The 15,958-nt window shown below is 43.0% G+C and overlaps 1 protein-coding gene across 2 annotated transcripts in view; it reads right to left on the minus strand.

Annotated features, from left to right (window-relative positions):
* Positions 1-15,958, minus strand: part of LOC141166933 (hepatic lectin-like) — a 99,016-nt gene that overhangs the window by 37,084 nt on the left and 45,974 nt on the right. For both annotated transcript variants that reach the window (XM_073654140.1, XM_073654141.1), the window contains one exon: positions 13,917-14,038. In XM_073654140.1, coding sequence (XP_073510241.1) covers positions 13,917-14,038 — 122 coding nt within the window. The remainder of the gene's footprint in view (positions 1-13,916; positions 14,039-15,958) is intronic.

Genomic DNA, 15,958 nt, shown 5'->3' on the forward strand with positions numbered 1-15,958 from the left:
ACACGGTTGCCACATGTATTCCACACAGGTACACACTGACTCGGATATCTCCAGTACTGTTTTTTCCATTACCTGTAATATCCGGACATGTGAAAGAGCCCTAATGCTGAGCAGCTGTCAGTGCCGGGGCGCAGTTACAACCAGGGTCTGTCTCCCACAGTCGTGGGTGGAACTGAGCTCCGCCAGCTGCTGTTAACGCCTTAAAGGGGTTTTCCACTACTCAAACAACCCCATTTTAGGCTTCTTTCAGACGTCAGTGTGTCTGGTATGTGCGGTGACAGTTTCCACACGTACCATAGACACTGACACACATGAACCCATTCACATGAATGGGTCTGCGCACATGTCAGTGTGTTTCCACGGATCGTGTGATCCACACGCTGACATGTCCGTTTTTGGCCGGCAGCACGTATCTCATGGACCCATTCAAGTCAGTGAGTCCATGTAAACATGTACCGCACACTGATGACATCCGTGTGCTTGGGAATCAGTGTACAGTTCGCGCTGTTCCCAAGTGCAGGGTGCTGAACACTGCCCTCATCAAGGTTCCCAGCCTGTGCTGCGATCAGCACCAGCAGGGACAATGATGAGAGTAGTAGTGTGTGCTCCTGCATTGTCCATCTGTAAAAATAAGAATAAAATAAAAAAATCCATATACTTATATACAGTACAGACCAAAAGTTTGGACACACCTTCTCATTTAAAGATTTTTCTGTATTTTCATGACTATGAAAATTGTACATTCACACTGAAGGCATCAAAACTATGAATTAACACATGTGGAATTATATACTTAACAAAAAAGTGTGAAACAACTGAAAATATGTCCTATATTCTAGGTTCTTCAAAGTAGCCACCTTTTGCTTTGATGACTGCTTTGCACACTCTTGGCATTCTCTTGATGAGCTTCAAGAGGTAGTCACCAGAAATGGTTTTCAATTCATGTGGCTGGAGTGTGTCAGCAGTTCCTGCAAGATGAAGGCATTGAAGCTATGGACTGGCCCTCCCATTTCCCAGACCTGAATCCGATTGAGCACATCTGGGACATCATGTCTCGCTCCATCCACCAACGTCACGTTGCACCACAGACTGTCCAGGAGTTGGCGGATGCTTTAGTCCAGGTCTGGGAGGAGATCACACAGGAGACCATCCGCAACCTCATCAGGAGCATGCCCAGGCATTGTAGGGAGGTCATACAGGCACGTGGAGGCCACACACAATACTGAGCCTCATTTTGACTTGTTTTAAGGACATTACATCAAAGTTGGATCAACCTGTAGTGTGTTTTCCACTTTAATTTTGGGGGTGACACCAAATCCAGGCCTCCATTGGTTAATAAATTTGATTTCCATTGATTATTTTTGTGTGATTTTGTTGTCAGCACAGAACAAAGTATTCAATGAGAATATTTCATTCATTCAGATCTAGGATGTGTTATTTGAGTGTTCCCTTTATTTTTTTGAGCAGTGTATATATATATATATATATATATATATATATATATGTTCATTACATATTATCTGCTCACCTATAGAGGATGCCTGGCCAAGTACAGTAGTGGTCGGGCTACATAGGGGCGGTCGACGAGGAGCGGGGCGCCATACCGAACCTAGGGTGCCAACCTCCGCTGTCAGGAAGGGAATTGTGAAGGGCAAAACTAGTCCCAATCTCTCCTCATTTCTGCTCTTTTTTAAAAATCACTGTTTTTCTGTGCAAATGTGTGCATTTATGTCTTTATGTATTGGGGTTTTAAATTAACTAATTAATGAAATAATTTTTTATGGTCTTTTTTTGTTATGGTTTAGAAGAATAAGGGCCCCATAGGTTGATCGCTTTGGTCTCATCGCTTTGGGGCTCATACTGTATATAGGGGGGTGTCAGCATAATTAATTTTGCTCAATATTAAGTCATACAATTAATATAAAAAATAATTATTATTAATATTGAGCAAAATTAATTTCAGCCTATTCGTTCAGCCACCACAACAGACACTGCTTCTCATGCGGCCGTTTGGGAAAATTAATCTCTCACCCCTGCTTTATTATGTATAGTGCTGTACATAAGGGAAAAATTTGCGCGTCACTATCTCTCTATCTCTGTCATTTTCCATCTACATATGTGCACCAGAGCACCTGTTGTTACATGACCTATCACATGATCTATCAAATGGGATCATGGGTGTATTGCTGTGACAAACCCCCTCGCTTCCAAAAGTTTGGCCTACTATATCTGGTACAGAAGTGGTTGCAGCCGGAGTCCTCCATCCCAGCTCAGATGGTCGAGCGAGTTGTTATGGACAGATTCATCCACTCCCTTCCTAAGCTGGTGCAGACCTGGGTTGCCCAGGAAGACCCCCATAATGCTGATGACCTGGTTGGCCTACTGGAAAGGTACCAGGTGGTCGAGAAGTCCCTAAGGAAGCTGGGCTTTGGTGCATCCCTGTACAGGTGTACCCAGAAGGAGCCCGATTCTCAAAAGAATGGTAATAGAGCCACAACTGGGGGAAGTCCGAGGTCCCAAGGGGTCGCCGACTGGTTGGACTTTATTTGTTGGAGATGTCACAGTCCTGAGCACATAGCTGTCCGTTGTTCTATGTACGCCGAACAGATGGACTGCAGCATGGTGAAGCGCTGTTTGTATTATGCCTATTCAGCCTGCAGTGTGGACTATCAGCCTGGTGAGGGGCTACAAGCATGTCCCGTGACAATAAATAGGATACTGGTGTCGGGACTCTTGGACTTGGGGAGTTTGGTGACCCTGGAAAGGGCTACATTCCCCCACCAGTTGGTCTCCGGAAAAATCCTGGGCGTCCGCTGTATTCACGGGGACGCCAAGGACTACCTCGTTGACGGAGTGACTATAAAAACAAACTGTGGCACTGAGTTCCTTGAGGTTGGAGTGGTTAAAGACCTTCTATACCCGATGATAATAGGGCGGCACTTAAGCTTGTTCTGGAACTTATGGCAGAAGGCGGGGGTGCTAAGTGACCCAGACAGGAGCTGGATCAACCATGATGAATCCCCATCGCAGTCAGAGGCGAATGAGTTCCCCCTGTGTGTCCTTGCTGGTGACGAGGGCGAGACGGTGACCAATGGGGCAGAGATTCCGGAGTTGGGAGTTTCTGGGGAGAATTTTGGGACTGCTCAAATGAGGGATCTGACTTCAAACGAGGGATTTGACAATTTAACTGTAATAAATGGGGTCGCTCAAGAGCCGGAGGCCGACACCAGGTTTTCACATTTTGCTTTAAATGAGGAGCTGCTATATCGGGTCACTAGACTGAGAGGGGCAGTGAAGAGCAGTTGTTAGTACTGGGTCCCAATAGGCATAGAGTACTAGATCTGGTCCATTCTCATGTCTTATGTGGGCATCTGGGAGTAGACAAAACTCAAGAGCGGGTCCTTCAGAAGTTCTACTGGCCTGGATGTCACCGAGAGATTGTTCATTTCTGCCAGTCCTACCCTACATGTCAGCTAACTGCCCCCGTATGCCACTTCCGCAGTCCTCTAGTGCTGGTGCCCATTATAGAGGTCCCGTTTGACCAGATTGCTTGCTATGGACCTTGTTGGGCCCCTAGTTAAGTCTGCCAGGGGGCACCAATACATCCTGGTGGTGATGGACTATGCAACACGGTACCCAGAGGCGATACCACTGAGAAACTCCTTCACCAGAAGTATAGCCCGAGAGCTAGTCCGTATATTCTCCTGGACAGGCCTGCCAAAGGAGATCCTGTCGGACCAAGGAACTCCTTTTATGTCCGAAGTGATGAGGGAGTTGTGTACGGCTTTCCAGATTACGCAACTCAGGACGTCGGTGTACCATCCACAGATGAACAGCCTGGTAAAGAGGTTAACTAAGACCTTGAAATCTGGATCTTGTGAAGGAGACCTGGGAAGCAGAGGTTACAACCTACCGGAGCATCATCGAGCATGTGGCCCAGATGCAGGACTGGTTCATGAGGGGGATGCCGATTGTGAAGGAGAGCTTCCTTCAAGAACAAGAGGCCCAGGCAAAGGTCTACAATTGGTCAGCGAGGCTGAGACAGTTTAGCCCTGGAGAAAGGATAATGGTGTTGGTCCCCACAGTTGAAAGTAAATTACTGGTCAGATGGCAGGGGCCATACGAGGTGGTGGAAAAGCTGAGTGATGTCACCTACAAGGTCCACTAACCAGGACAAGAAAACTGTACCACATCAACCCGCTTAAACCGTGGTGAAACAGGGAACCCGTGGAAGCTATGTGCATGGGAGCCAGTCCTGAAGCCAAAGTCAAGGATGTCATAGTGGCAGAGACACTGTCACTGGTCCAGAAGCAACACTGCCGAGAACTGCTTCAGAGAAACCAGGACCTGTTTTTGGAGTTGCCAGGCTGTACGTAGGTTGTTGAGCATGAAATCCTGACGGAATCACTTGTACACGTGAACCAAAAGCTGTATAGGATTCCCGAAGCCCGCCGTGAGGTGATCTCTAAGGAGGTGAGGAAAATGTTGTACATGAGCGTCAAAAAATTAAAGAAAGAGTGGCTGGTCCAGCCCCATTGTCCTGGTGCCAAAGGCTGATGGGAAATGGTGCTTTTGTAATGATTACAGGAAGCGAAATGAGAAGTCCAAATTTGACGCATGTCTGATGCCCCGCGTTGATGAACTTATTGAGAGCTAGGGTCTGCCAGATACGTCACCACCCTGGACCTAATCCTCCTGTCCCAAAGTGCCAAGGAGAAGGCAGCCTTCTCGACACTTGACGGTTGCTTCCAGTATACTAGGATGCCGTTCAGACTGCAAGGAGCCCCAGCTACCTTCTTTAGGGCCCTGGACCGGATCCTAGCTCCTCACATAAAGTATACTGCAGCTTACTTGGACGAAATTTTGATCTTTAGCCCAGTTTGGGGACATCATATACAGAAGCTCCAGGCCATGCTGGATGCATTAAAGAAGGCAGGGTTTACCATACACCCTAAGAGGTGTGCCGTGGGGAAAGAAGAGGCAAAATACTTGGGCTATATCGTCGGGAGGGGCGAAATCAAGCTGCAAGTAAATAAAGTACAGGCGATCCAGAATTGGCCGCAAACGGTCTCCAAGAAACAATTTATGGCCTTTCTGGGAATTTTGTGATACGATCATTGATTTATCCCAAATTTCACTATGAGAGCCGCCCCCCTGACTGATCTTCTTAAGGGTACGAATACATCGATGGCCAAGTGTTCCTCTGAAGCGGAGATGGTATTCCAGGAGTTGAAGCTCGCCCTATGCAAACAGTCTGTCTTGGTTGCACCTGACTTCACTAAGGAGTTCATGGTCCACACGGATGCCTCCCAGGTCAGCTTGGGAGCTGTTTTATCCCAGGAAATAAATGGGGACGGACAACCAGTCCTATACCCAAGGAGGAAACTTTTCTCCTGTGAAAAGAACTATGCCATCATAGAGAAAGAGTGCTTGGCCATCAACACGCTGAGGTACCACTTGTTAGGCAGGGAGTTCAGGCTAGTATCAGATCATGCGCCCCTGAGATGGATGAGGGAAAGGAAGGCAAAGAATTCCCTGGTGATTAGGTGGTTTCTAGCGCTTCAGGACTTTAAGTTTTCATGTGGAGCACAGGAGTGGGAAACTAAATGGTAATGCAGATGCCCTATTCAGGGGAGGGATATATGACAAAGTCACTGGCAATGTATGTGAGGGGAGATATGTATCACGAAGATTGCAATCTTCCATGATGTATGCAAGAAATTTACTCGGAGGAGCTCCCGTCGGAAAGTGAAGTCCCCAGTGTGGTAGGAAGTTTGGTTGGTCTGTTGTTGTCCCTACCAAAAGATCGACGCAGAGTTTAAAATAATTTATTAAAATTCCGCAACCATAGGAATGATCACTGTATTACATTAAAATTTCGATTTTCATACAACGCGTTTCTCCTACAAGAGCCTTCGTCAGGTGCATATATCATATGCACCTGACGAAGGCTCTTGTAGCTGAAATGCATTGTGTGAAAATTTACATTTTAATGACTTGACAATAGATCATCATAAAGGTCATTGTAATGTCTGTTGCACACATGGACAACACAAAGACTGAAAATACAGCGGTCTGTACAAGGGCATACATGTCAGCTAAACAAGTGTGTGACTAAAGCTCCCCATACACTTTAGGTAGCTGCGCTATCCTTCGGCAAAAGCTATCTCAATCATCTCTTTTATGCATAGAAGAGCTCACTTTGCTGAGCTCTCCTGTGATCTATATGAGAGAGCTGCTGAAAGATATCTCTGGTTTCAGCTTATCTCTGAGAGAACAGAAGGACTGGTAGTTCACAATCTGACATACTTGATAATTATCTCCACCAACAACCATTCTACCACCGTCCACCATACACATTAGACTGTCGGCCGAACGCATCAATATTGGTGGGACTTGCTGATATTAGTCTAGTATGTACTGTATGGGTAGGCCTTAGCTACTTTCTAAGAGTAACGGGCACTTTTAGTCTGACTTACCAGTAAGGGACGTGACAACATAAAGTGCCTAGGACAGCATAAAAACTAAATATGGTCCTGCATAATTATAGCACACGTCGGGAAGTTCTAATGTATTTGGAAAAAAACACATGGCTTCTATATGCAGCATTACTTTAAAGAGAACTTGTCATGTAAAAAACGCTATTAACCTGCACATATGGGGTTGCATCTGCAGCTTCATATTGTTCTGAACCTGCCCGGTTCCCACACTGAGAGCCTTGCTGCCGGGAGGAAATTAAATTTATTCCTCAGGCTCAGGCTTTCAGTCATAGGATTGGGCAGGCACGACTTCTGTCACTGTTCTGTACATAGTGAGCAGCAAGTGAAACCACGTCCCGACACTGACTGACAGCTAGCTCAGCATTAGAGCGTTTTTTTTACATGACAGGTTCCCTTTAAAGGCTTATTTAGCCTAATCAGCAGTTTATGGTATGTTCACACATGTTGAAGATTTTCCATCCAGATTTGCAGGTGGAAAACTCGAAGAGCATTATAGAAGCAGCAAAGTGGTTGAGATTTTAACAAATCTAATCAACACAAGGAAAAACTAATTTCTTCGTCAGCAAGTATATTTGGAGTGCATTTTTTAACCACTTGCTGCTGAAGCCTGTTTTTGTATTCCTGACAATGCCAAATTTTTAAAATGTGACTCTTAGACTCACCAGGCGAGGTGAAGCCTCCAAGCCCAAGGTCCGGCTGGGCACACGCAGCATGGGCGTCAGCATAGCAGGTAGTCAGGGCACACAGGACATGGACATTCAATGGGCAGAAAACCTTAGGCAGGTAGGCGGAGTGTGGGAGATCGCATGCAGGCGGAAGATGTCAGTAAACCGCAAGCAGGCGGGCAGAGTTCAGGAAACAGCAGGTAGGCGGAGGATGTCAGGAATTGCAAGCAGGCGAAGTGCAGGAAAGGCAGGCATGCAGAAGATGTCATGAAACTGCAAGCAGGCAGATGACATCAGAAAACCGCAGGCAGGTAGCGGAGGATGTCAGGAAACTGCAGGCTGGTAGGCGGAGGACATCAAGAAACCGCAGGCAGGTGGAGGATGTCAGGAAACCTCAAGCAAGTAGGCAGAGGATGTTAGAAAACTGCAGGCAGGGAGAGGATGTTAGAAAACTGCAGACAGGCAGTGGTGTGTAGCAAGCCAGGGACCAGCAAACAGAAGTCTTAATGCAATAGCAAGACACAAGGGTGTGTCTCAGGGAGCCTTGTATAGGCCCAGGCTGATGCTCACATGGGATCATGCCAGGCCGTCTGCAAAGCCCGACATGGAGCACAACCAATAGAGTCTAGCGGACTTGGGAGAGGATAGCAAGGCATGGATCCGGGACAGGTCTGTAACAGTGACATGTCACTTTATGTAGTACTAGCTTTGGAATGTTTACATTTATCTCAGGGATTCTGAGATAGTTTTTTTGTGACACATTGTACTTTATAATAGTAGTAAATAAAGGTCTATATTGTTTACATTTATTTATGAAAATATCTGAAATTTCACAATTTGCATTTTTTGAACATTTAATTTTTATGCCTATGTACAGATAGTTATATCACACAAGTAAGTTAATAAACAACATTTACCATATTTCTACTTTACAGCATCTTTTTTAAGCATTTTTTCTTTTGTTAGGATGTTACTAGGCTTAACCCCTTTACAACTCAAGGTGGTTTGCACGTTAATGACCAGGCCAATTTTTACAATTCTGACCACTGTCACTTTATGAGGTAATTACTCTGGAACACTTCAACGGATCCCCCTGATTCGGAGAATGTTTTTTCGTGACATATTCTGCTTCATGATTGTGGAAAAATTTCTTTGATATCACTTGCGTTTAATTGTGAAAAAAATGGAAATTTGACGAAAATTTAGAAAATTTTGCAATTTTCAAAATTTAAATTTTTATGCCCTTAAATCAGAGAGATATGTCACACAAAATAGTTAATAAATAACATTTCCCACATGTCTACTTTACATCAGCACAATTTTGGAACCAAAATTTTTTTTTATTGGGGAGCTATAAGGGTTAAAAGTTGACCAGCGATTTCTCATTATTCCAACAAAATTTACAAAACCATTTTTTTAGGGACCACATCATATTTAAAGTCACTTTGAGGGGTCTTTATGACAGAAAATACCCAAAAGTGACACCATTCTAAAAACTGCACCCCTCAAGGTGCTCAAAACCACATTCAAGAACTTTATTAACCCTTCAGGTGCTTCACAGGAATTTTTGGAATGTGGAAGAAAAAAATTAACATTTAACTTTTTTCACAAAAATGTTACTTTAGACCCAATTTTTTTTATTTTCGCAGAGGTAACAGGAAAAAATGGACCCCAAAATTTGTTGTGCAATTTCTCCTGAGTAAGCAGATACCCCATATGTGGGGGAAAACCACTGTTTGGGCGCACGGCAGGGTTCGGAAGGGAAGGAGCGTCATTTGACTTTTTGATTGTAAAATTTGCTTGAATAATTAGCGGACGCCATGTTGCATTTGGGGAGCCCCTGATGTGCCTAAACAGTGGAAACCCCCCACGAGTGATACCATTTTGGAAACTAGACTCCTCAGGGAACTTATCTAGATGTGTGGTGAGCACCTTGAACCCCCAGGTGCTTCGCAGAAGTTTATAACATTGAGCCTTAATAAATAAAATTTTCACATTTTTCCCACAAAAATGTTTTTCAGCCCCCACTTTTACATTTTCATAAGGGTAACAGGAGAAATTGCACCATGAAGTTTGTTGTGCAATTTCTCCTGAGTAAGCAGATACCCCATATGTGGGGGAAAACCACTGTTTGGGCGCGCGGCAGGGTTCGGAAGGGAAGGAGCGTCATTTGACTTTTTGATTGTAAAATTTGCTTGAATAATTAGCGGATGTGCCCCTGATGTGCCTAAACAGTGGAAACCCCCAACAAGTGACACCATTTTGGAAACTAGACCCCCCAGGGAACTTATCTAGATGTGTGGTGAGCACCTTGAACCCCCAAGTCCTTTACAGAAGTTTATAACATGGAGCCGTGAAAATAAAAAAATCAAACTTTTTCCACAAAAATGATGTTTTAGCCCCAATTTTTTTATTTTCACAAGGGTAAGAGGAGAAAATGGACCCCAAAAACTTTTGTGCAATTTCTCCTGAGTACGCCAATACCCCATATGTGGGGAAAATACAGTGTTTGGGCGCACGGCAGAGTTCAGAAGGGAAGGATCACTGTGTGACTTTTTGAACGCAAAATCGTCTGGAATCGAGAGCGGAGGCCATGTCGTGTTTGGAGAGCCACTGATGTGCCTAAATAGTTGAAACTCCCCACAAGTGACCCCATTTTGGAAACTACACCCCTCAAGGATTTTTTCAAGGGGTATAGTTAACATTTTGAACCCAGAGTTACGACACAGAATTTGATGACATTAGGTCATCATATTGAATAAGTTGTCATTACTCTTGAGCGCAAGTGCTCGCTAGTTGAGTTTGCATCGGGTACTCAGGTATGCTCCATGTATCACGGGTGCTCAAGTGAAATGCTCAAGTCCCCGCCCGCATGTTTCACGGTTATTATACACCCCAAAAAAAACATGCGGGGATCGTGCATGGCAAGCAATCCCCGCGAGGTTTTTTTGGCCGCGAAGCATATGGGGCGGAGACTCGAGCACCCGCGATACTCAGTGCATACCCGAGCACCCGATGCAAACTCAAGCAGCGAGCACTTGCTTTCAACACTAGTTGTCATATCGTCATCTTTTTTTTTTTTTTAACTTTTGAACAAAAAACAACCCCAACCCTAACATTAGCACAACCCTAACCCCAGCCCTAGCGTTTATTTTTTACGCCGTTCCTAGTGCGGTATAAGTGATTAGACGACCCTATTCTTCGGGTCGGTGCGACTACAGAGATACCAGAATCATATCGGGTTTTTATGATTGACAGCTGTCACACACTAAAAGACACATATTTTGTAAAATCTAGTTTTTGCTTCGCCATATTTTGAGAGCTATAATTTTCCCATATTTTGGCCTACAGAGTCATGTGATGGCTTGTTTTTTGCAGGATGAGTTGACGTTTTTATTGGTGTCATTTTCAGGCACGTGACATTTTTTGATCGCTTTCTATTCCGATTTTTGGGAGGCAGAATAAACAAAAAAACAACAATTCAGGAATTGTTTTTTTTATTTATTTTTTTATTCTACTCCGCGTGTGGTAAAATTGATAAGGTAGCTTTATTCTTCGGGTCAGTACGTTTACAGCGGTACCACATTTATATAGTTTTTCTATGTTTTGGTGCTTTTACACAATAAAAGCTATTTTATAGAAAAAATTATTTTTTTGCATTGCTTTATTCTGAGAGCTATAACTTTTTGATTTTTCGGATGATGGAGCTCTATGGCAGCTTGTTTTTTGCGGGACAAGATGACGTTTTCAACGGTCCTATTTTTATTTATATTCGTCTTTTTGATCGCGTGTTATTCTATTTTTTGTTTGGCGGTATGATGATAAAGCATTGTTTTTTGCTTCATTTTTTTATTTATTTTTTTTACCGTGTTCACTGAAGGGGTTAACTAGTGGAACAGTTTTATAGGTCAGGTTGTTACGCGGCGATACTAAATATGTGTACTTTTATTGTTTGTTTGTTTTTTTTCATAATAATATTTATTGATGGGTACATTATATTTTTATTTTTAGTGGATTATTCTTTTTTCTTTTTTTTTTAATATTTTTACAATTTTTTTTTATATATTTTTTCACTTTCTGAGAGTTTTTTTACTTTTTTACTTTGTCCCACTATGGGACTTTCACTTTTTTTATTCTGATCACCTGCATAGCATAGAGATGGAGCACCATCCCTGTGCTATGCAGGCAGTCAGCGCTGCACAGTGATAAGATTGACTGCGCATGACCAAACAATCTTCCTGCTGTCTGGTGACCCGGATGTTGTCATGACGACATCGGGTCATGATGGCAACACCCGGGAAGCCGCGGCAGACAGCGCTGGAGGCCGGAAGAGGAGGTGAGTATACCTATCACCTCCCCTTAGCCACCGCAATGCTGCAATCGACTTCGATCGCAGCATTGCGGGGGTTAATGTGCCGGGAGCAGTACGGGACCGCTCCCTGCACATAGTACCGGGTGTCAGCTGTGACAATCAGCTGACACCCAGCGGCGATCGCGCCCGCACAGCCTGTGTGCGCGCGCGATCGCTTTGACGTACTAATACGGGTCAGGCTCTTAAAGCCCAGGGCACAGACGCGTATTAGTACGTCATGGGCTTTAAAGGGGTTAAAAGTTTAGCAACTATTTTTCATTATTTTTAATGAAATGTACAAAACCAGTTTTTAAGGGCCCACTTCACTTTTAAAGTGTCTTTTGTGAGGTTCAAAGTTCAAAAAGACCTCATTTTAAAAATTGCACCCCTCAAATTATTCAAAGCTGCTTTCAGGAAGTGTGTTACCCCTTTAGGTGCTTCATAGGAATGAATGCAAAAAATTATGTGTTTTTTTCCTTTAAAATGTTCATGTTTCATCTTTTTTTTTTTTCTTAAAAAGAGTAACAGAAAAATGGACCTTATGATTTGTTGTGCAATTTCTCCTGAGTATGCTGATATTACATATATGGTTAGTAATTACTGTTTGGGCATACGACAGGGCTTGCATAAGTTTGGCTTGAATAGATTGTGAACGTCATGTTGTATTTGAAGAGCCCTGACATGCCAAAACAGCAGAAACTCTTGACAAATGACCCCATTTTGGAAACCCATCCCGTTAAGGAATTTAGGCATGTAATGAGAATTTTGAACCGATATGTGCTTCACAAACATTTATAATAATGAGATGCGAAAACTGAAATTTTTGGTTTTTTTTCCACTAAAATGTTGATTTAGCCCCAAATTTTTCATTTTAACAAGGGTAATAAGAAAAAAATATGAGCTACAATTTGTTGTGAATTTTTTCCTCAGTACGCTGATACCCCATATTTGGTAAGAAATTACTGTTTGGGAATATGGCAGGGCTTGGAAGGGATGGAGTGCCATTTGACTTTTGGAGAGTAATTTTGGCTTGATTATATTGTGGATGACATGTCACATTTGAAGAGCCCAATTAATGCCAACACAGCAGAAACCACAAGTAAACCCATTTTGGAAACTTCACCACTTTACCCTTTCACCACAAGGAATTCATCTAGGGGTATAGTAACCTGTGAACATACAGGAGATTCACAGAATTATATAACAGTGGGTCATGATAGTGAAAAATTACCTTTTTTTCTAATAAAATGTTGATTTACCCCAAATTTTTTAATTTCCACAATGTGGTCATAAACTACTGTTCAGAAATACTGGGAAGGAGTGCCATATTGGAGTGCAGAAGAATATGGCCCTGGAAAGGTTTGCGGGTACCTTGTCACATTAGCAGAACCCTTGAGGTGCCAGAACAGTCATTGCATTTGGCAAACTATTCTCCTAAGGAAACATGATCAGCATTTGGTCATTATATTACATCAGTATTTGTAAGCCAAAACCATGAGTGGGTGAAAAATGTAGAAGTGGTGGCGTGTTTCTATTATACTTTTGCTCTAATTGTTCCACTCCTGATTTTGGCTTACAAATACTGATGACTAAATACTGAATGTGTGAATGTGGCCTAAATGAATTAATCCAGATCAGTTGTGAGCATATTGATACAAGTGGTGTTTTACAGAATTTTATACCAGTGGGCTTTGAAGAAAAAAAGTAAGACATTTTTTAACACTAAAATGTTATTTTAGGCACTTTGATAGCTCAGGTAGTTCCATTCAAGGCCATACCAGAAATGTGAACCTTTTGTTTGTTTAATGTTCTGTTTATATAAAAAAAAAATACATTTTTATTGGGTGAATATTTTCTGTGATTTTTATTTTAGTTTTTTTAACTCTTATTTTAACTTTTTTTTACTTGGGCCCTTTATTTGACTTGAACATTAAATAGTATATGTATATAGTATATTTATGGCAGATATTAGACTTTTCAGTGTTACACTGGCAGGAGGCCTGTTAGGCCCTGCTCATGGTAGGGTGTAACAGACCCTGGTAAATGGCAAACCCAAAGGTGATTCTTCCTTTTGCCATGTCAACCTTTGGCACCATTCCCTCTCAAAGCAATCTAATTGCTGTGATTGTCAGTTATGTAATGCTCCCGCAGTGATCACCTGGATGTACTCATACATGCATTTATGGTAACTACTTGAAAAATAGAATGTACCAATTTGTACAATATCGGGAAGGGGATATAACAGTATGTCAAATCATTCTGTGTGTTTCACCTTAGATTTCACTCTACGCAATGAATAGGATAAAATCCATAATGTAATACATGCAGATTTTGCTGCGGATTCTCGACAAAATCTATAACAGAACCTGCATTAACCCTTAATCTTCTTGGGAAACTTACTGATAAGATGTTTCATAATCTGTTCCATCGATCCATATCCAGTATCCTTCTTCATCCATATCATGGAGCCCAATCCAATATCTTTTTGACATTGATGCTTCAGAAAAAGTTGAAAGAAAGAGCTGAAGAAAAAAAAAAAGAAAAATAAACTACTAAAGACAAGCTAAACACAAGCTCCAGATCATTATGGTTTGTGCGCATGGAGATTTTTTGAGACTTTCAAAATGACATGTTTTTCCAGCAGAAACTGCTTCAGGTAGTGCTCATTCCTAGAAGTTTTTGCAGGAGTTTTTTGTTTCCTGAAGTGTTTTATGCAGCCTTCTGATTGGACAGAGCCTAATTTTGGAGTGGATTCTATCAGTAGTCGCTTCAAAGAAGTGACATGCACTTACTATTCTCACACTAGGTGTTTTTATCAAAACCTGAAGATTAAGAAAAATTCACAAAAGAGTGAACATATCAACAGCAAAATGGCTTTTAAAATAGAAATAAACAGAAAATGTCTTTGCACAAATTTTTCAGGCATTTTTTTGAGCTTTCCAGCTCCAAAAGACTCACTAAAAACTCTGTCTGTACATACTGTAGCATGTATTATTACTCGCCCCCTGGGCCGTGGGGCACTCAGAACCGGACTTCAGGGCAATGCTGGGAGTAGTAGTGGCGACCCGGTTCCGTGGCTCAGGGTGGTCAGACCAGTGGTAGTCTGCTATGTGCTGTAGGTAATGTCCGACTACGCCACCCGTGGATTGCGGTCAGGGTTAACCGCCGCTGCAGTGCAGACCGCTGGGGCTGATATAAATGTGCAGCACTGAATAGTTTAACTCCCCACGGGAGGAGTATGGCCCCAGGGCAGAATATATAATGGATGATGGAGGGGATGATTCCGACCTCGATAGCCAGGAAACGGAGGCCTCTTAAACAGTTCAGGGTCTTTATTAGAACAGGTAATATGACCGAGAAACAGGCCCGGCTAGGAGGGGGCCTGGATGTCTGAGAACAAGTGGGAAGCTGACCCTGGTCAGGGTGAGGGTGTAGGCCTACCGTGCTCTCTGTGCTCCTTCTGGCTATTTCCCTCCTTGTAGTGTAACAGCCCACGTTCCCGAGCTCACCGTGTCCTCTCGCCCGTATGGCTTGCAACTTGGGTCCCTTTCTACTCCCGGCCTGGTACGGCTTTGCTGGTCCCTTCTGCTGTGGCGGAGCCTCCGGGCTTCTTAGGCCAAGGAACATACAGTCCCCTGCGGACTGGTTATCTGCTGTAGGACGTGGAATCCTCACAGCCTCAGACACCAAAGTTTGGTAGTTTAGTCTGTTCGTCTGCAAGGACAGGCGCACTTCGCCTCTTGTCCCTGGCTCGTGGCTCTCCTACTGCCACACGTCCTCTTAGGCTGCAACACAACTGTCTGTCCCTGCTCTGGGACACCTCTCAATCCAGAGACAGGTTGTCCAGTTCTCCCTAACCCTGCCCCCAGCTCCAGCTTTTATAGGGGCAGCCTGCTCCCCCTACTGGCCTGGGACAGGAGGTGCTGCATGCTAATGGTCCTTGACTAGAGGACCTCCCCCTTGCTCTCAGACACAGCTTTATTATATTTGTGGCATCCAGGCCAGGGTGACACATATTACATGGTAATAAAACTCTAATACAATTTCCAATAGCTTTCATTGCAATTTTTTATTTATGATTCCTTCAAACTCATAAACCATTTTTAGAACTACTGTACCTGCTGGCAACAACCAAAATAACCAAAGCTATTCACACGTTTGGTTGGCCAATTGCGCTTTATTTATACCATTTTGGAGCACATATGATGTTTTGATTGCTTTTATTGCATTTTTTATTGGGGATTTAGCAATCGAAAAATTGTAGTTCTGGCTTTTTGATTTTTATTACTGCTTAATGTTTAATATACGATTTTGAAGAAACTATATTTTGATAGATTGGACTTTTATGGATGCAGCAATAGCAAATGTGTTTATTTTAATTTTATATCTATAATATAACCGGGGATGTGTGTCTCTGTCTGAAGCCTTTATAGACTGCGCAT

Source organism: Phyllobates terribilis, unplaced genomic scaffold, assembly GCF_046119375.1.
Source record: "Phyllobates terribilis strain yellow unplaced genomic scaffold, ASM4611937v1 Scaffold_11__3_contigs__length_659146591, whole genome shotgun sequence".
NCBI classification, from domain to species: Eukaryota; Metazoa; Chordata; class Amphibia; order Anura; family Dendrobatidae; genus Phyllobates; species Phyllobates terribilis.